The 20526-nt window shown below is 47.8% G+C and overlaps 1 protein-coding gene across 5 annotated transcripts in view; it reads left to right on the top strand.

Moving 5' to 3' along the window:
* The window catches only part of DIP2C (disco interacting protein 2 homolog C), a 376691-nt gene that overhangs the window by 274177 nt on the left and 81988 nt on the right, over positions 1-20526 (top strand). For all 5 annotated transcript variants that reach the window (XM_059662882.1, XM_059662881.1, XM_059662883.1 and 2 more), the window contains 7 exons: positions 2659-2782; positions 3101-3210; positions 3376-3478; positions 5559-5623; positions 8893-8986; positions 9115-9234; positions 11199-11313. In XM_059662882.1, coding sequence (XP_059518865.1) covers positions 2659-2782; positions 3101-3210; positions 3376-3478; positions 5559-5623; positions 8893-8986; positions 9115-9234; positions 11199-11313 — 731 coding nt within the window. The remainder of the gene's footprint in view (positions 1-2658; positions 2783-3100; positions 3211-3375; positions 3479-5558; positions 5624-8892; positions 8987-9114; positions 9235-11198; positions 11314-20526) is intronic.

Raw genomic sequence — 20526 nt, 5'->3', positions numbered from 1 at the left:
GGCAAGAATGGAATTGGATAAACTAACTGTAACTAGTTGTTGTGGGGCCACAAGTAAAAATGAGTTCAAGAGAGAGGCTTACCGTGAACTTACCTCTTCTTTATTAGAGAGAGAATCCTTTTTATGGGTGTGATTGATGGTTGCTGGTGAAGAGACTGACATGGGACTGGGGTTGATGATGGTCAAGTGACGTGTCCACGTGGCCTGTCTGACGCTTGAGGAGTTACTTGTCAGAGAGGCAGTGGTGAGGCGAGACTTCTAGGAAGTGACATAATTAGTCAACTCTCTACATATTGGAGAAAAATTGAAAGCAAGAGGAAGGTTTGAATTCAGGTGCGGTCCATTTTTTCCCTTGGCAGCTAAAGAATCATTACTGAGGTTTTGTGATGGGAGAGCTGACCATCCGTGACAGCAGAGCTCTCGAGAGGAAGGGCCCTAGCCACGTGGCCCCCCGCAGACCAGAGTACCTTCACTCGCAGGGGAAAGGCGCAGAGAACATGTCACGGCAGGAGAGCACACTGGGAGGGGTAGCGTCACATTCTTCCTGAGTCTGCTGATGGCCCCGCAGGCCAGGAGGCAGGTTTACGAAGCCTGGTCTGAGAGCACCATGTGGCAGTTGCACAGGGCACGTCCAACCTTCCTGTCCTTGTCCTGAGAGTCCAGGTGGAGACACAGCTTTGACATTGTGTGTTGAGTGTCTCTACATGCGAGGCTCTGCTCTAGGCTCTGAGTTCAAGCGAGTGTTTGCTCAGGGGTCTTGGTGCATGAAAGAGATGCCCAGGCTGCCCTGAGAGCCGGTGATGGGGTCTCATCTCAGCATACTGGGGTGCGGCTGGCAGAGCTGTTCTGTGAAGTTGACATTTGATCGGAGCTCTCAGTAGGAATTGTCCAGATGATGAGGACAAGAAGGTCCTTCCGGACAAAGAGAGAGCAGACGTGAAGTCTGAATTTTGTGCTGAACTGTAGCATCCTCATCCCAGTTACTCCTTCCCACGTGGTCTCTCGTCACTTCTTCTGTATTTTAGGTGTCTTTTCATGTTTGTGATTCCATTATTTTAGAAATCAAATCATGAGCAGATGTTGGAAAGACAGGGTTCAGGGGACATCATGCCTTCGCTGGGAGTGCCAGGATCAGCATGTGTGCCCTCGGCATGGGCACCAGCCCTTGGCAGGTCAGGGCAGGTAGCCGCTGGCACGCTCGCTCCCAGTCCCTCTTGCAACCTACCAAACTTACACTCACAAAGGAACACCTTCCTGCTGCTGATCCTGTTCTTGGAATCTCCCCTCCCTGCTGCATGATCATGGTGTTTGGCGATGGGATATCCAAATTCACATTGAAGTGACTGGTTATAATTGTGCTTGAAATAGCATTGCTTGAAGGAAACGTCCTGTGAGCAGCCCCGAAAGGGACCGTCACTGTCGCCGGGTGCCAAACCGGTCCCCTCTCAGGGCTGCACAGGTGTCGGGGGTTGTCTGCGCACAGTCCCATGGAGAGAGATGTGCTTTTCCCTGGGGGTTTACATCTACAGTACGAAAAGCGGCCACTGTTCACTTGAAAGACTACAGTTTTAAGATGTCAACTCTGTTGATTTTACTCAGGGGAAAACACCACATGGTCTCACATTTTTCTTAGCGAGGCACAGACAGACAGTGACAGGTAGCCAGGTGCCTGGCCCACTGACAGGCTTGCTGGTTGTCCGGGGTTCAGGCAGCGTCCAGTGGGAATGAACACAGCTCCAGGATCAGGACCTGCCGCCTCTTACTTACCCGGAAGAGCTGATGGCTGCGGCCCCTGCTTTGTTCTTTGGTCCCACTCATCCCCACGTTGCCATCTTGTTTCAGTATAAGACGTGCAGTCTGGGCTCTAGCCATGCAGCTCCCGCACAGTGCGAGTCACAGCTGGTGTGGCAGGTGGGAGGGAAGAACTCCGAGTGACCTGACTTCTCACAGGGAAGCTGACACAACAGCAGCAAAACCCCCGGGGCTGGCGGTTCCCGCGGCGGCACCACCGCCAGCAGCTGTCAGACGCCGTGTTCCCAAGTCGGGGCTGGTCATTCGGAGGCTCCCAGTGCTGTGTGACCAGAGTCAATGTCAGACATGAGTAATGCATGTTCTTATTTCCCGAGACAGTGGTGCTCATGGCGGGGAAGGGTGACCAGGTCTCCATTTCTTTGGTAGATGTGATCAAATATGGCAGAGCCCTTTGCTCTGAGTGTTTAAAATCAGGCAGTGGTACTTATTCAGTATGAAGACATTTTCTTGGATTCTTTCTGTTCCCCCCAATACTTATGGCCTACAGTCGTAGTCCACAGAACTGAGGGTCTTTATGAAACCCACTTGGTGCCAGCCCCGCGTTGAGTACTTACTTGTGCTCTCCTGGTTGATCGCTGGCAGCAGTCCTGTGGGATGGCTCTGCCTTTCGCCCCACGGTGCAGATGAGGAAAGTGAGGCCGTGCAGGCTCGCCACCCCATTCAAACCCACGCAGCTAGCAAGCAGCAGCCTGGGCTCCAACCCCAGTTCTGCAGAGCTCAGTCTGTGCCGGAACCGTGGGTGGTCCAGGGAGGTTCGTTCCATCCCGGAACCCAGGGTGAGGCCTTGTTTTGCCAGGAGTGCCACTGTCATCTCGTCTCCGTGCCTCTTCTGTCGCCCTCTCCCAGGACGCGGGAAGCCAGCAGATCGGCTTCCTGCTTGGCAGCTGTGGGGTTACTGTTGCCTTGACCAGCGACGCCTGCCACAAAGGACTACCGAAGAGCCCGACGGGGGAGATACCGCAGTTCAAAGGTACGACAGTGCTGAGTGCCGTTCTGGGGGCGGGCTGTTCCCTGGGAAAGATGGAACTGCATGGAATCAGTTCCAGAGTCTACGATTTCCACACGCACATGTCCCAGGCAACACACTACATGTTCTCCGCCTCCCCCGCGGCGTGATTTCACCGGCAGTGGCTTTTGCACTGTGAAAGATGTTGTCCTTGACTTGACAGAAACACCAGGGCTCCCCCTAGCACGTGGTGGTGTGAAGCATAGCCGTGAATGGGGAGGCGATTCCCCACTCTTTTCTGGGAAACGCTCACCTACAAAGAATTTGTCCTTTATTTCCAAGGTTGGCCAAAGCTATTATGGTTTGTCACGGAGTCAAAGCATCTCTCTAAACCTCCTCGAGACTGGTTCCCACACATCAAAGATGCAAATAATGACACCGCGTATATCGAGGTAAGTCACTGGGTGTGGGTTGCGGGACCGAGTCCCCGCGGTTCCCATGGTTACACAGCTCCAGGATCAGGACCTGCCGCCTCTTACTTACCCAGAAGAGCTGATGGAGGTGGCCCCGCTTTGTTCTTTGGTCCCACTCATCCCCACGTTGTCATTTTGTTTCAGTATAAGACGTGCAAGGATGGAAGCGTGCTCGGGGTGACCGTGACAAGGATTGCACTGCTGACCCATTGCCAGGCTCTGACACAGGCGTGTGGCTACACAGAAGGTATGGTGGGGTGTGTTGGGGGCGGGGGGGAGCCTCTGGGACCCTCCCTGCAGGACCCTGACTCCTGACCTTGGCCTGTGAGATGCGTGTTGGCCAGTCAAGGGACTGTGTTGTTCCCACTAGTAACCGTAAGAGGCGTGATAAGTTTGCGCCAACTCAAGTGCAGGTTAACGTGGTTAGGCAGTGTCTCAGCTCTGGCTGCCCTAACAAACCCCACGCCCTGGGGCTTGAACAGCAGACGTCTGTTTGCCACGGTGCTGGCTGGAAGTCTGAGATGAGGGCGCCATCAAGGTTGGTTCCTGATGGTGAGTACCTCCTCCTGGCTTGCAGGCAGCACCATCTCTCTGTCCTCACGTGGCCTTTCCTGTGCACGTGGAGAGAGCGAGAGATGTGGTGTCTCTTCCTCTTCTCACAAGGACACCGGCCCTACTGGATCAGGTCCTACCCTTTGACCCTTAGCGGTCCCATCTCCAAATTCAGTCACTCTGGGGTTAGGGCTTCCACCTGTGAACTTGAGGGGACCCTACTAAGGCCGTAACAGATCATTAATACCATGTGTATTCATCCCGGGCAGCACTTCAGAATCTCTCTGAAAGCATTAAAAACGTCCCATGTTCGGCTCACCCCTACCAACTGAATCGAGTTTCTGGGCGTGGGTTCGATGAGCTCCAGGGGTGGGCTACGCAGTTGAGACCAGTTGTGTTTATGATGTGCCAGACAGGATAGTCATGGAGGCAAGAGGTAGGGTGACCAGAGGGAACTGGTGTCAGTACTGACCTGGGATCCTAGAAGGTCAGACCAGATACCAGTTAACCCTCTGGCCGGAGCCTCTGTGCCAGGGGCCCTGTGATGGGGATGTGCCTGAGGAAGCTGGTGGCCACGTTGCTCCACTCCAACCTGAAATGCTTTACTTTTTCTGGTGTTTTGTTGTTGTTGTTGTTCTGTTTCTCTCTCTCCCCCTTCCTTCTGGTAGTCTCCCTTTAAAAAAAAAATTTCACTTAGCTCGTGAGATGTTCTGCTGATTTTTGTTCCTGAACTAGTTTCCAGGACTTTTTCACACATTGTCTCTAATTATTACCACCCTACTCGCCAGTGTTTTCCATTTTAATTTCAACATTCCTTACAACCTCCTGACCCGTTTCCTTGCCCTAATCAGAGGTCCAAGGTTGTCACTCTTGTGAGGTCGGAGAGAGGAAAAGTAAATATATTTGCTCCTTATTTCTCGATTTAAAAAATATTAGTATAACATGGAATAGAGACTGTTACCTTTGAGCATGTTTATTTGGAAAGCCTCTCGGCCCATCCTTTCTGATAGAGGGTCAGGTACAGAGTGAGGAACCTTTGGCAAGCATCTCCAGAGCAAACAAGTAGAAATGGAAGACGGGGCATCAGTCAGTGCCTGGGGCTCAGCACTGGGCGGCCTTGGGCAGAGGTGTAGGAGCTGGGCCCCCTGCCCTGGCCAGTAGACGGATGTGACTTCAAGAGGAACGGTCATGGTGTTGCTGGCAGCTGGCTCTCCAGCGTGGCTTCCATGTTCCAAGTAGTAGTTGTTCCAACCATATCTTTTTAGCTCCTTTTTCTTACCCCACCTTTGAAAAGCCCCCCATAACTCTTGACTGCTCCCCCATCCTATCCTTCCAAAGCCCCCGCCTCCTTTATCATCCGGCCCTACCCCTGAGATTCTTTGGTGCAGCGTATGGTGTTTGCTGGAAACTGCTTGGTCCTCCAGGTTTCCTGGGAAAACACATGACGGAAATGAACAGAATCTTTTTAAAAAAGGGGAAAAAGCAGGGAAGGGGGAAATCTGTATATAAAAAGGGAAGGAGTAAGGCGCTTTAAGCGATGGTGTGAGGAGCTATTGCTGTCAACGTGCATGTTAGAATCCACTGTCTAGAAACAGTTCCTGGCAGGCTAGCCTTTTTAAATGGGTCTGCAAGCTGCGGACTTTCTGCAAAGATACCGTGAAATGATCGTTTTCCAACATCTGTTGCTACCTCTGTGGGACGCCGGGTTTTCTTTGCCCTTTGTTCTGTACCTGTTTTTCATAAGTAAGAATCTTTCTACCCTTTTATTTGCACAGCTGAAACAATTGTGAACGTGTTGGATTTCAAGAAGGACGTTGGGCTCTGGCACGGAATCCTAACAGTAAGTGTGAAGCTGGGCCCTGCTGTGTCCTGGTGACATTTGCCTGTCCTCATGTCAGAATTAGAGTTGGGATCTTTATACTTATCCGCTACAAGGAAATGTTCTTCCCATTATAAGGACAAGTTGTCATTGTTAGGTGTCTTGAGTTGTCAGGTAAAGTAACTTCCAGAAGCCTGGCAAACCCACTGGGTCTCTGCAGCCACTCGCTCGAGTCACTGAACCACACACCGAGGCTCCCGTCTTTCTCCGGATCCCCCGCCCCACGGTCAGCACTTACGATGACACAGCAATGCTATCGGTGTCTTTTGTTTGGGCCACTTGCCCGTACATCTGATTTGGCTACGGCATTCTAGTTATTTTTCTTTCTATGAGTCAGTGTTTTTAACTCTTGAGGAGATCTCCTGTGTCAGTATGCTATGGGGAAACTCCTTTACAGACCTCCCCTTGAGGAAAATTCAGCACACATCATAGAGAACGCGTCTCTTTGTTGTTGCTGCTTCTTGATAGTGATGACAGTTCAAAGTTGTAGGCACATTTATAGAGACATAATAGCTTATTATTTAACTAGAGGCCCGGCGCACAAATTCGTGCATGGATGGGGTCCCTCGTCCTGGCTGTTGATCAGGGCTGATCGGGGCTGTCTCCTGCCCCGATCAGGGCCCAGGGCCAATTTGGGCGACTGGTGTGGAGGGGGAGAGGTCGAGGGAGGTTGGTGGGCTGGCCCAGGGGGAGGGGCCCCGGGAGGTTGGCTGGTGGCTGCAGGAGGTTGGCTGTGGGAGCGCACTGACCACCAGGGGGCAGCTCCTGCATTGAGCATCTGGTGTTCAGGGTGCATCATATCAACCTGTCGACCAGTTGTTCGGTTGCTTGCTTAGGCTTTTATATAGAGAGATATATGTTTGGCACTTAAAGTGTGCAGCATAACTGCTTAGACCCTCACCGTGTCTGTTTTATAAGTGGAATTTTTAATCACCCATTTTTCTTCTTAAGTTTCTTATGCTGAAATTTTATATATTTTCTTAGGTAGTAAAATCTAGTTCTTTTTGCACGATTGGTAGAAACATCAGTACAGAAAGGAGAATTTGTTGTTTCTTCATAAATCAGAATTTATTAGAACAAAAGCATTTAAGTATCACATAGGACAAAGTTTACAGCTCCAGGTCAGCAGTGTCTTTCTGCGATCGAGACAGTTCATTGCGTGACTCCCCATGTGTCTCACTGCCCTGCTGCCCTTCCTTCTATAACTTTGTGACTCCAGGACAGTCACCTGAGCCAACGAATCTTTTGTTGCCCGAGTCACTTGGAACCTCAGTGTTCCTGTTTGTCCAATGGGAATGAGGATGCTGTGTGAGAATAGTGAGCACCTGATGTTGAGTGAGCACCTAGTCCAGGGGTGGGCAAACTTTTTGACTCAGGGCCACAGTGGGTTCTTAAACTGGACCGGAGGGCCAGAACAAAAGCATGGATGGAGTGTTTGTGTGAACTAATATAAATTCAAAGTAAACATCATTACATAAAAGGGTACGGTCTTTTTTTTAGTTTTATTCATTTCAAACGGGCCGTAGTTTGCCCACGGCTGACCTAGTCCATACAGTGGTTTGATAATGTGACGGAGCTGCTGTTATTGTGCCATCAGAGTTTCTCCTAACAATCTCGGTTTCGAGAGCCCTGCGATAGGTCTGGAGTGGGTCTTATAGATATTGTCTTCCACCTGCTTACTGTTGCTCTGGATTACTGCCCAGGAACCAGTGGTTTCTCCATCTATGGCTGCCACCTTTTAGAGCAAGGCAAGTCTGGCTGGATAGCCACACACACTGTTCTGTGGCACCTTCTATGTGTGGAAGAGCTCTCACCCCCAGCATGGAGTGGGGAGCAACTGCAGCGAGAAGGGCCAGCCGACGGACTTCTCCCGGGGAAGGTGTAGGTGGCCATTTTCCGTCAGAGCTTCCAGAATTAGGCCGGCACTCTCCAGAGCATCCACGCCCTCTCCCTCCACTTCCACCTGCAGGGGCAGAGAGAACCCTGATCGGGCCGGGCCTGCAGCGGGCTCTGGCTGGTGTTCCCCTTGGCAGCCCCTTAGCTTCCAGCTTCTGAGTGCAGTGGACTGAATGATGTCCAGCAGGGTGTGAGGCCTACAGGTGTAAAGCGTGCAGGGACTAACTTTTATTTTTTTAATTAGGTTTTGCTTTTTTTTTTTTCAGATACAGTTGACATTTAATATTATTTTGGGTTAGTTTCAAGTATACAGTATAATGGTTAGACGTTTATATATTATACAAAGTGATCCCCCCTCCAATAAGTTTAGTATTTTATTTATTTTTTTTTAAATATATTTTATTGATTTTTTACAGAGAGGAAGGGAGAGGGATAGAGAGTCAGAAACATCGATGAGAGAGAAACATCGATCAGCTGCCTCCTGCACACCTCCTACTGGGGATGTGCCCGCAACCCAGGTACATGCCCTTGACCCGAATCGAACCTGGGACCTTTCAGTCTGCAGGCCAACGCTCTGTCCACTGAGCCAAACCGGTTTCGGCAAGTTTAGTATTTTAAAAGTTAGTTTTGATTACTTGTTTTAAAGAAATGAATCCTTTAGGGCTCCTGATTACATTAGCAAGGCTACATGGCAGACTGAGGATGATGCAGACATGTTCCAGTGCTCCTTGACATTTCAGGGTAACATTTAATACATTTTTTGAAAGAAAAGTTAGTATAATTCACTAGAACAAATTAAGCTTCTAGACCAGCCGTGGGCAAACTACGGCCCGCGGGCCGGATCCGGCCCGTTCGGCTGTTCTGTCCGGTCCGCGGAGCCGAAAGAGCGGAGGGTTCTCTTGCTCTCCCCTCCGCTCCTTCACCAGCAGCAGTGTTAACATGGCAACGTCGGGAAACACGGCCGCAGCTCCTTCTTCTGAGTCCAGTTTAAGAACCCATTGTGGCCCTCAAGTCAAAAAGTTTGCCCACCCCTGTTCTAGACTGTGAATGGACCTTAAAAAATGATAATCATCCAACTAAAGGTTTCCTAAGAAAAGTATTTGGACTTAGATTCTTTAACTGTATCAGGAAAAGCAGGAGCCAAGAGGACTAGATGGCCTTTGAGATAGTCGCTTCTCGGGTTATTCTGAGATGCACTGGGGTCAGCCACCTGCTCGCACTCAGCAGCCCTGGCGTTGCGATGAGCCCCACGCCTGTCCTGTCGTGCCCCCATCTGGAGCCTGGTGTCCGTGGGTGGGCCCCTCTGTCTCACCTGTGTGTGTCCTTGCCTTCAGAGCGTCATGAACATGATGCACGTGATCAGCATCCCATACTCATTGATGAAGGTGAACCCGCTCTCCTGGATTCAGAAGGTCTGCCAGTACAAAGGTACATCCCAGGGTGGCCCCGTGGCCCTCCCCTGCCCCCCCCCCCGCCCCATTATCATGAGTTCTTTTTTTAACATCTCACGGTCTGGGTCCACATAGTAACTCCCTTTTCTTCTGCTTCTACTTCAGCAAAAGTGGCCTGTGTTAAGTCCAGGGACATGCACTGGGCACTGGTAGCACACAGGGATCAAAGAGACATCAACCTCTCCTCTCTGCGGATGCTGATCGTGGCCGATGGCGCCAACCCCTGTAAGCACCGGCTGCTGCTCAGCCGAGGAAAGGCAGGCAGCAGGGTCCTCACCGCCTGGGTTCATTCTTTGCACTTTGATTTCTTTTCCTAGTCTCTACCTTAGTTAAGAAGTTGTCTCAAAATAATAACCAACAGAACTAAGCACTGACTCCAGGCACATGGTTGTGCCACGGAGAGCATGGCACTTTCAGACGCAGCCCTGCGGCCTCCACTTCTCACTTCTGTAGAGAACGTCGCTTTTTACCTAAAAATCCTTCTCTTTCTTTTGAAAATGTTACAAAAGTCATACGATTTTCTCAGGACTAAGTGAAATAATCCCTCTATACCAGGGGTCCTCAAACTACGGCCTGCGGGCCACATGCAAATACAAATATTGTATTTGTTCCCGTTTTGTTTTTTTACTTCAAAATATGTGCAGTATGCATAGGAATTTGTTCATAGGTTTTTTTTTTAAACTATAGTCCGGTCCTCCAACGGTCTGAGGGACAGTGAACTGGCCCCCTGTTTAAAAAGTTTGAGGACCCCTGGTTTATACCTCTGGATGTAATAAATTGTCAAATGTTAACTACTATTGTTCTATGGTCCATAGTAGTTTTATTGATCAGGAAATTAATTTGTCATTTTTAATGAAATTTCATTATCAAATCCTATAGCAAAAATTATCTAGGTAAAGTTAATTAGCAGTTTCACAGGATACTGTTAATATAACTTGAGAAATATTTCAGTCCGAGACATAAACCCCAGCTAGCTTGTTTTTTTGTGAGAGGAATATGTAAGCCAGAAGCAAAGTCAATGAAAGTGAATTGAATGTAAGAAAGTTTGTTCTGACTATATTTGTAAACCATGCAGTGTATATATCTGTAAATTAAAGCAGCATATACTTTCTTAATGAATATCTGATATGCAAAAGTGAACTGACATACAGTTTTTAGTACTAATTTTATAAATGATTCTTCCATTTACAAAATAACTCCATAAATTGTGAGCTATTTTTTCTTTTTTTAAAATTCATCTTTATTGTTGAAAGTATTATAGATATCCCCTCTTTTTCACCATTGACCCTCTCTACCCTGCATCCATTTCCAATTCCCCCCCACCCCAGGTGTTCACCACGCTATTGTCTGTGCCTATAGATTATGCATATATGCATATAAGTTATTTGGTTTATCTCTCCCCTCCCACCCACTCACCTCTACCTTCCCTCTGAGCTATTTTAACACACAGTTGATTTTACCCGTTACTCTAAAGAGTAGCATGTCTTATATAGAGCAAGGTAAACTTGTTTTAGGAAGTTATTTAGCTGATAGGTCCCTAGTAATTATACTCAGGTCTCGTCATTCAAGTTAATTTAAAGTTTTCTTCTGTTAGTTAAGGCAGAGATTTTCAACTGGTGTGCCACAGGAATTTTAAAAAATATGTTAACCTGACTATTTAGTCATGGGCACTGACCTCTTTTCCCTTAGATTGTAAATTTAAAAATGACAACAGCCAACACAACAATATCCGTCTGGTGTAAATGAACCAAAATTATACCGTGTTTTTTTTTGGTGTCTGTTTTTTTGTCAGATGGGCAAAAAAATATATTTTTTGGTGTGCCACAGAATTTTAGTAATTAGTTCATATGTACCATGAGATGAAAAAGGTTGAAAATTGCTGAGTTAAGGTTAGATTTACCCGCCCTTTAGAACATGCATATTGAAAATGGTAGAAATCTCAAGTTCATCCATCAGTCAGCAAATGTTTTGATAGGGCACAGAAGTTGTGTAAGTTCTTGAGTTCTGTAAGTGTGAGAAAATCATCTTTCCTTATAACATAAGTGACAAATTGTATTAGGTGTCTTTGCCATGCTGCCTAATGCCATGTGTGCCTAAACCCTAACTTCAAAAGCACTCTCTGTGATGGGATATTTTCAATCAACGGCATAGCTGCCGCTGCCTGATCGCCATTCCCTCTTCCGCTCCAGGGTCTATTTCTTCCTGCGACGCATTTCTCAATGTCTTCCAAAGTAAAGGCCTGCGCCAGGAGGTCATCTGTCCCTGCGCCAGCTCGCCAGAGGCGCTCACCGTGGCCATCCGGAGGTACTGCACACACTTCCCGCGGACAGCCTGGGGAAGGTCGGACCACGCCACCAGAGGGAGACCTGGGATCATAGCAGTTAAGCTTAGTGAGGACGCTGGAATGGATTCTTTAAAACGTGCAGGTTCTGTAGCCAGGGAAACAGCCCTCCCTCTGGCCAGTCACTGTCATTCCCATTGAGTGGAAACCCACTGGGCCGACATGACCTCTTGTCCTTGCAGGTTGCTCACTTTTTCACTTGCTCACAGACCCAGGTTTAAATTGGGGTGGAATAGAGTCAGTGTTGGGTGAAGTGGAATTTTTGTCGCCTGTGCAGTTTCTTTTTTTTTTTTTTAATATATTTTTATTGATTTCAGAGAGGAAGGAATAGGGAGAGAGAGATAGAAACATCAATGCTGAGAGAGAATCGTTGATCGGCTGCCTCCTGCAAGCCCCCCACTGGGGATCGAGCCCACAACCCGGGCCTGTGCCCTTGACCAGCATCGACCTGGGACCTTGCAGTTTGCAGGCCGACGCTCTATCCACTGAGCCAAACCGGCTAGGGCTGACGTGCAGTTTCTATGTCATTTTCATTTTCTTCTCGCTGCAATATTACACATACTGCACTTTTAAACACTGGTTTTCTGAAGTTTGGAGCCACTTGGAGGTACATCTGAGCTCTTGAGTCTGTGGTGGGTGTGGGTGGTGGGTGCTTTTGCCGAGCCTCATTGCTCGGTGCCCTGGGTCGTGGGTGTAGGTCACTGCAGCAGCACCCCTGCCTTGAGCAGTGCTGGGGGGTGGGGGTGGGAGGGCGGTAAAAGCTTGTCCTACCCACGATGAGTGCTACCAGGAAGGCACATGAGAAAGGGCAGGGAGAGCATCATCTAGGTCAGGGGTCCTCAAACTACGGCCCGCGAGCCACATGCAAATACAAATATTGTATTTGTTCCCGTTTTGTTTTTTTACTTCAAAATAAGATATGTGCAGTGTGCATAGGAATTTGTTCATAGTTTTTTTTTTAAACTATAGTCCGGCCCTCCAACGGCCTGAGGGACAGTGAACTGGCCCCCTGTTTAAAAAGTTTGAGGACCCCTGATCTAGGTATTGGCAGCTTGTACCATGACTGACTTCTCCGTGTCTTTGGGTTCCGTCTCAAGTTAGGTTTCATTTCCTGTCATACAGGTGTGCTCCCTTGTAAGAAGGGATGACAGAGCTCTTGGGGCATGAAACACATGCGTCTGCCCTGGATTACTGAAAGGCTGACTTCCCAAAAATACTACTGGGAGAGTGTCCTTAAATGAGAAACCAGGTGCTTTTAGGTGTTTGGAATGTAAAATTATCCAGACCACCTGACTAATGGGTTAAGAAATCTAAAATCTTTAAAGTATCAGAAGCAACTTTTAATTTTGACTGAGCCAAAAATTAAGTCTCTAACATTATTTAAATCAATGAGGAAACATGGCACCATGAGCAGACTCCGATATTCCTTCTTAAAGGATGTTTCTGTCGCCCTAATCACAGGAGTACCCCCACAAACAATTCCGACATTTCTGTCTGACCTTGGAGTACAGAACACTTCAGGGCTGTCGTAGCAGATTTACCTCCACAATGTTCTTCACATGTTGTCCACATATTAGAATGTGTGTCTCATTTGAACCCGAGATGGGTTCCAGGGAGACTTTGGGGCATGAGTCCCTGCAGAGGCCCAGCCCGGACATGTGATCCGGGGCCTCAGTTTCCTTAACCAAAAAAATGTGGATTAATTACTAACCGGTAAATAGTGCGGATTAACTACTAACTGATTAAAAATGCAGATTAATTATCAACTGGTTAATAGTGCAGATTAACTGTTAACCGGTTAATAATGCAGATCAGCTATTAACTGGTTAATAATATGGATTAGTTGCCGAAACCGGTTTGGCTCAGTGGATAGAGCGTCGGCCTGCGGACTGAAAGGTCCCAGGTTCGATTCCAGTCAGGGGCATGTACCTGGGTTGCGGGCACATCCCCAGTGGGGAGTGTGCAGGAGGCAGCTGGTCGATGTTCCTCTCTCATCGATGTTTCTAACTCTCTATCTCTCTCCTTTCCTCTCTGTGAAAACTCAATAAAATATATTTAAAAAATAATAATAATATGGATTAGTTATTAACCAGTTAATATTGCAGATTAATTAACCGGTTAGTAGTGCAGATTAACTGTTAACCGGTTAATAATGCAGATCAGCTTCTAACTGGTTAATAGTATGGATTAACTATTAACTGGTTAATGCAGATTAATTATCAACCGGTTAATAGTGCGGATCAGCTATTAACCGGTTAATAATACAGATTAACTATTAACTGGTTAATAATGCAGATTAACTATTAACCGGTTAATAAAACATATTTTGTAATCCAAAGGAAATACAATAATTTCAAGAGAAACATCAAAAGTGCTTTATTCAAAGTAATGTCCATCACCAAGATCTTTCCAGTAACTCGGTTCACTGGCTGAGGACGCTCCGGACGGCCCCCTGGGGAGAGTTGGTGAAGTGTGACCCCTTTCCTGCTGCTCCCGCGTAACACAAGCCGGGGCCATAAAATGTGCAGGAGGAAAAGGCACCGTTTTAGTCGGCTAAGGAGACTTAGGATGATCACAGTCAAGCTAAACACAGGCCCCGGTCACACCTTACTGTACGTTTGTTCCCTCGCCTTGCTCATGTGCCTCAGCCTTCCCAAGACAGTCGCCGTCTTATTATTGTGCGGGGGATGCGTGTGGGAGCCACTGAATGCTGGCGATGCTGTGAGAGAGTCACCTTTGTAATCAGCTGCTGCTCTTAGACGCTGGGTGGAGGTTCATTTAGGTGACAGGGGCTGAATTTCAGTGACAAACACCTTTAGGAGCGAAATGAATGCTAAGCTCATTTAGAATCTTTCATTGTCCTTGTTTCTTACATGTTTATATTTAAGCTATTTCCAAGCGCATTTGATGAAAACAGCATTCACAATTGATTTTTATCGACATGCTCCTCTCCAGGCTGCTTTCCGGAATGTGAATTTATGTTCAAGTCCCCCATTCCCGGTGTTTCACATATTGTCCACTGAAAGGTTTGGGCAGATTCTCGTCTTAGGAATCAAGCATTTAAACTGACCCGGTACTTTGTGCTTATTACTTTCTTCCCTGAAACACATAGAAGAACTGAAGGGAATGTTCCACATAAAGAGGGCAGACGCCAGGTCGTTAGGGAAAAATAGTTTTGATTCATTGCTTTCATACTGTTTTGAGTGGCGACCAGGAAGCCTCGTCATTCGTTGCTGCTCAAGGATTTTGATGTGAGGACTAAATTGGCACTTTCTTAACTATCACCATAAAGTCTCCTGCAATTGGAAGCACTGCAATCTCACATTTTGTTTACTGCCCACAGGATAATTTTTAAAGAAAAAAAAACCACTATTTGGCTGCTACATTGTCTTATTTTGTTGCAAGGAAAGGCCTGTCCGGGAATAATTACCCCTCGTTAAACGAGTCTGCAGGGGGACATTTTCCTCCACGCAGCTGTGTGAGCGTTTATGTCCTTGTGGCCCGGGCTCGCCTGTCTGCCCGGGATGGCCTCTTCTACCCTCTTCTACCCTGATGGTGAACTTCCCGTAAAGAGCCAGGAGCCGTGATGGCTTTGCTTTTTATGCTTAATTAGAAAATTATACTCAGTTAATGTCTGTGGTCATCGGTGAAGATAAAACTGCTAATGCATTTCCATTGCTCATGACTTGTAGGACTTTGGGCCTTTTCTGGAATATGTATTACTCGATGATTCTTTTTGTAAAAAAAAAAAAATGATGTAAATCAATAAGTTGATTGGTTTCGGGAAAGCTGCTCAGGCAGCAGGCGGCTGTGTGGAGACGGCCCTGTGCACCCGTCTAGCTTCTCGGGGTGCTGGGGTTCCTTCCAGCGCAGATGGCCAGGCCTGACGGGTTGGTGCCCATGGTTACAGCCACTCGATGCCACTCCTCTTATAAGAATGCCTCTCGCTTACACAGCAGGGAGCATATTGGGAGGTTGTGGGGTACACAGAGTCAATGGGCACTTCAGGTGTCCCCCTTGAAAGCGGGCAGGATGCACAGGTGCGCCGGAGAGTCGGCAGCTGGCACCCAGGCTTCCAGGACAGTGTGCCCCTCAGATGTGCTGCCCGGGCTGCATCTGACTGCCAGGCCTGGCCCCTGTCAACATCCCCCTCAGGGGAAGGCTGCCTTCCAGGGGGAGGTGAGGTCAGGCCGGAGAATAAGTGCTGTTCATTGTAGGATGGTTGAGGAATTTTCAGAATGTGAGGTGGAGAACTTGAAGGGCGGAGACATGCCTGTCTTCATACCTGTCCTCTTCATGGGTGTCTACATGAGTGTCAGCCAGGCGGTGGCCAGAAACCACATTGTTCCCTAGGGAAGTCTGCCCCGGCTCCCGGTGTAGTCCATGTTGTTACCCAGGTGTTTAATCTGCTTTCTAACCTGTTCTCAGCCAAGTCAATGTTTTGTACTTCCTTTTTCCTCTGAAGAATGGTTGTAGAACAAAAGACATTGGAGAAATATGGGTCCATGATGCCTAACCTCTTCAGTAGAACACCCCCCCCCCAAAAAAGCGGGGGGAGGCACATTTCAAAATGAACACCAGCAAAGTATTTTTTTTTTTTGTATTTTTTTTTTTGGCTCCAAGTATCCCCTAGATGGCTGTCTGGTTCTGTTTCAGTCTGTAGATAGGGATGAGAGAGTCAGTTTTTAAGGCTGCATTGTGGTAAAGTTGATTGAACTAAAAAAGACTTTTTTGTGGCCTACCTACAAGATACTATTTCAATACCTTCATGCTTTAGCAATGAATAGATAATCATGATATAAAACATGTACATTTTAATATGTAATTAAAACAATAATTCCAAAGAATAATAAAGATGTACCCCTTCTCACCATTTTCCATTTTGAAATGTCTAACCTAGTATTTAGAAAGCTGGGAGACAACCCCGAGAAAGGACCCCCAAGGGCGATTCTGTGCCCTGTAATCCCACGGAACTTGGCAGTTCCTGCCAGGGGCACAGCAACCAGTGTCCAGAATAGGAAAAAGTTAACACAAGCCACAGACTTGAAGTGGAATTTTCAAGAATGTTTTTGATCTGTCAAAAAATCAGACTTGGAGACTTGTAATCTTTTTTAAAACACAAGAAAAGAAAATACATTGTTTGCAATTTTTATCTAAAAAATTTGATAAAAGTTGAAAACTTCTCTAACCTCAACACGGTTTGGAGATGATAATCCTATAAATGAAAATAGGACTCAATTAAGGAGCATTGATGAGCAAAGTAACTGTGTTAGCATGTTTAAATGAAGTTCTCCTGTCTGCTTGCATTTAAGAGTGAGTTCTGCTTTGTTTTGTGTTTGATTGAATTGTGCACGGAAGTACTTGTTGGTGGAGACAGAAGCTGCACCAAGACCAGACAGCTGGGGAAGTAGCCCCATCCCTGACTGACTGCGGGCTGGCCGGTCCCTGACTGCAGGCCGGCTGGTCCCTGACTGAGGGCTGGCCATTCCCTGACTGCAGACTGGCTGTTCCCTGACTGAGGGCTGTCCGGTCCCTGACTGCAGGCCGGCCGTTCCCTGACTGCAGGTCAGCCATTCCCTGACTGCAGGCCGGCTGGTCCCTGACTGAGGGCTGGCCGGTCCCTGACTGCAGGCCGGCTGTTCCCTGACTGTGGGCTGGCCGTTCCCTGACTGACTGCAGGCCGGCTGGTCCCTGACTGTGGGCTGGCCGGTCCCTGACTGCAGGCCGGCTGGTCCCTGACTGTGGGCTGGCCGTGCCCAGCCAGTTCCACCCAGAGCTTGTTTTTGGACATGGACGAGCAGCCAGGGCAAATGGAAGCACAATTGCAAACAACTTGTATGGTATGATCCCTTTTCTGGCTGGAAAAAAAAAAAGTATTTCTAAATGGTATATTTAGAAGAAAAAAATCTAAAACCTACATACTAAATTGGACAGGTGAGAACAGGATGCAGGGCTAATATTCTTTTTCTGTTTTATTCAGTTCTCTTTTCTTAAAAGGCATGAACTGCTCTCATCAGAGAAAATGGAGGAAATTACATTAAATTAGCTGATAAGTTGGGGACATGCTGTTTTTGACTTGTGCCTTTCCCTGGCCTTAGCTCTCGGTTGTATTTTGAAAGTCTCTGTCACACTGAACATTGAATAGGGGCATATCCATGGATTTGACTGGCTTTCTCTTGAAATTTGTGTTGTAGGAGTGTCCACTGAAATACATTTCCTGTTAAAACAAAGACACAGCCTCAGCTGCTCCCCATCTTTTAAAGGGCACTACTTTTATATTTTCATTGATTTTTTTTTTAGAGAGGAAGGGAGAGGGATAAAGAGAGAAACATTGATGTGAGAGCAAAACATAGACCAGTTGCCTCCTGCATGCACCCTGACAGGGGATCCAACCCACAACCTTTGGGTGCATGGGACGATGCTCAACCAGCTGAGCCACACCAGCCAGGGCTAAAGGGCACTTTTATCAGCACTGGGAATTAGCGGCTGTCCTGCCACAGTGGGAAAGGCTAGCCTGGGGAAGGAAACAAGCGGAGATAGGCTCCAGCCCATGTTTGTGCGTCTGGCCACCCAGGCTCCTTCCTGGGGCGAGTTGACATTTGTTCATAAGAAGGGCTCCAGACAGGAGCAGCGGGGCAGCTCCTGTAAGATGCGCCCTGAGTTCAGAAGGGAAGAGCAGGCTGCTCAAGGCAGAAAGGAGAGCCCTCCCCTCAAGTAGATGGATGGTCCTGCCGCTTTTCCGTGGCTTATTTGGAGCTCGGATGTATTTCCCAGGGAAGCAGGCACTTAGGTGCCATGGGAAGAATCCTGGACTCCAGACGCATGTCCCCCTCCTGTCCTCCGTGTCCGGGAGCCTGGCCCAGCAAGTCATGGGTCCGGTGGCCTGGCTGTGTCTGGCCCTCCACTTGCTTTGCTTTGCCACTTGCTGGCTTAGCCATAGCCTTAACCTTCAGGCCTCAGAGTTTCATCCATAACAGGAGGGGAATAGCAGTGCCTGCCTGCACCACAGGGTCACGTGAGCATCAAAGGTGTCGGAATACACAGAGCCCTGAGGTATGCCTGGCGCACAGTGAGAATTCAGCAGGCATTAACCGTGTTATCGATGCTAGTAGTATTTCTGCGGGAATATTATGTATATGACATATGTATGTATGTACACGTGGATACGCCCAGGTGTGTGTATTGTTCTATGATGCTCTGTGATACAGCGATGCTCTAATAGATAAGTACTGTTGTTGGAGGGAAGGAAGGTGCAGTTACCCGAGACTTAGCTCCTTTGCTCTCCACATGTTCCTCAGATGGGGGCTCCTAAATCAGAGGTTGCCCATGTACGGTGAGAGGAGGAGGAGGATTTTTGTTTTCCTGCTGGCAGAGGGCTCGGTGAATGGCGGTGTCATTGGCTTTTGCAGATGTGGCTGCAGTTACTGGATTAGTCCTGGGATGGAAATCTTGACAACTGCCCGTTATTCCCTTGACTGTTTATGTGCCCTTAATGCATGTTTGAGCCCGGCCAGGTGTGTGCTGTCAGTAGCAGCACACGGGACATGTGTTCATGGAGATGGAGAGCAGCTATTTTTCAGGTGTTCCACAGCCGCAAGTAGCAGAGGCACATCTAATATTTTAGAGGCTGGAAGTGACGTGACAGGTAAGCAGGGATGCAAACTGTCTGATTGAAGTCATTTGCCCCCGAGCACGTTGCTTCTGAGGCACATGCTAAGGCTGACGTGCGCCTTCCTCTTCCAGCGTCTTTAATTCTGCTCTTTGTCCCCTTGCTGTCACTGCAGCGTTGGCCACACATAGCTCCACACCCTCTTCCTTCTCTGCGTGTGAGGGTTACCTCCATGCGGTTCTGAAAATCCCTGGGATCGCCCCCTAAGTCACACCCCTGTGGACGCAGCTGTGCAGTCGTGACTCACAGTTTCATCCTGGGGCCGAACCCGGAAGGTGACAGATGGGACTGTAGCTCTTGTAGCCATGCTTTAATTTGTTGGTTTTGATTATGAAAGTAACTGAAATCCCAAGGAATTCTGCTTATTGGGATTATTTTTTCACTTTCTCACCCAGTTTATCTGCTTGGATGTTCTATTTCCTAGGAGGGTGTTAATGAAAATAAAAAGTTTACTTGGTTAATTGAAACAACAATGAGGAATGGTACTTGACGCCTCAAACTGGGGACAGTTCTAAGGTTGAAGAGCAGTGTTGTCACAGGGATGCAGAAATAGATGCTGCTGACAGGCAGCTGAGCACTGGGGGCAAAAGCACAGATGTGAGACCCACCCGAGCTTGCTGCCCAGGTCTGCCCCTCACCTGTTGCCGTACACACCTCTCCTCACTCTGCCTCCTGCCTGTAACTGGGGGACAGCCGTGCTGGTCTCACAGAGTCGCCACAGAATAGACTAGTTAGCATACCTAAAGTGCTGAGAATAGCATACTGCAGGCAACCAGCACAGCGTACATGTCCAGTGGATGAAAAAATAATACACACAGTTAGTGTGGATGCAAAGTGATACAGGCTTTTTTGGAAGGTATTTAGGCTTTATTAAAATTTTAAATGCACTTCTTTTTTTATTATTCCATTCCCATCTTAATGACATATCTTACAGATCTATTTGCAGCCATATAAAAATTAAGTGGAATAAAGTGACTGATCATATATTTACATTACTGAATACCATCTAACAAGTAAGAGAGGTCAGTTTATTGTGTATGCAGCTCACATATTACACATGATCATCTGTGCACATATGCATACTTTCATGGAAAGATCTGCAAGGTGGTGCATTTAGTTGCAGAAGAATTTACATACTGTGGCCCTGCTTTTCTCTGAATGTAAATGTCTTGTGTGTCCACATACTTTATATGTAAATGCACATTACTGAGGCTGGAACTTCACGGTGAGGTGTTGGTGGTGGCTGCCTGCAGGCAGGGGAGGGTCAGCAGGAACTTGCGCCTTTTGCCGTGTGTTCTTGTGCCATGTTGGACCTGCTCATACACGGGTGTGCTCGTGTTATTTGTTTTAAAATTTCATGAAAAGAAAACTTCACTGTGAACAAAGAGGTGCTCAGTCTTCTAGGCCAGAGGTCGGGAAAGTGCCAGGAAAGGACACAGGATAGAGCCCAGGTCTGGGCCCAGGTCTGGATCTCACCAAGCCCACCACTCACTCAGGAACTAGGTCA

Source organism: Myotis daubentonii, chromosome 1 (assembly GCF_963259705.1).
Source record: "Myotis daubentonii chromosome 1, mMyoDau2.1, whole genome shotgun sequence".
In the NCBI taxonomy this organism is placed as follows: Eukaryota; Metazoa; Chordata; class Mammalia; order Chiroptera; family Vespertilionidae; genus Myotis; species Myotis daubentonii.
This window is presented reverse-complemented; position numbering and strand designations above follow the sequence as displayed.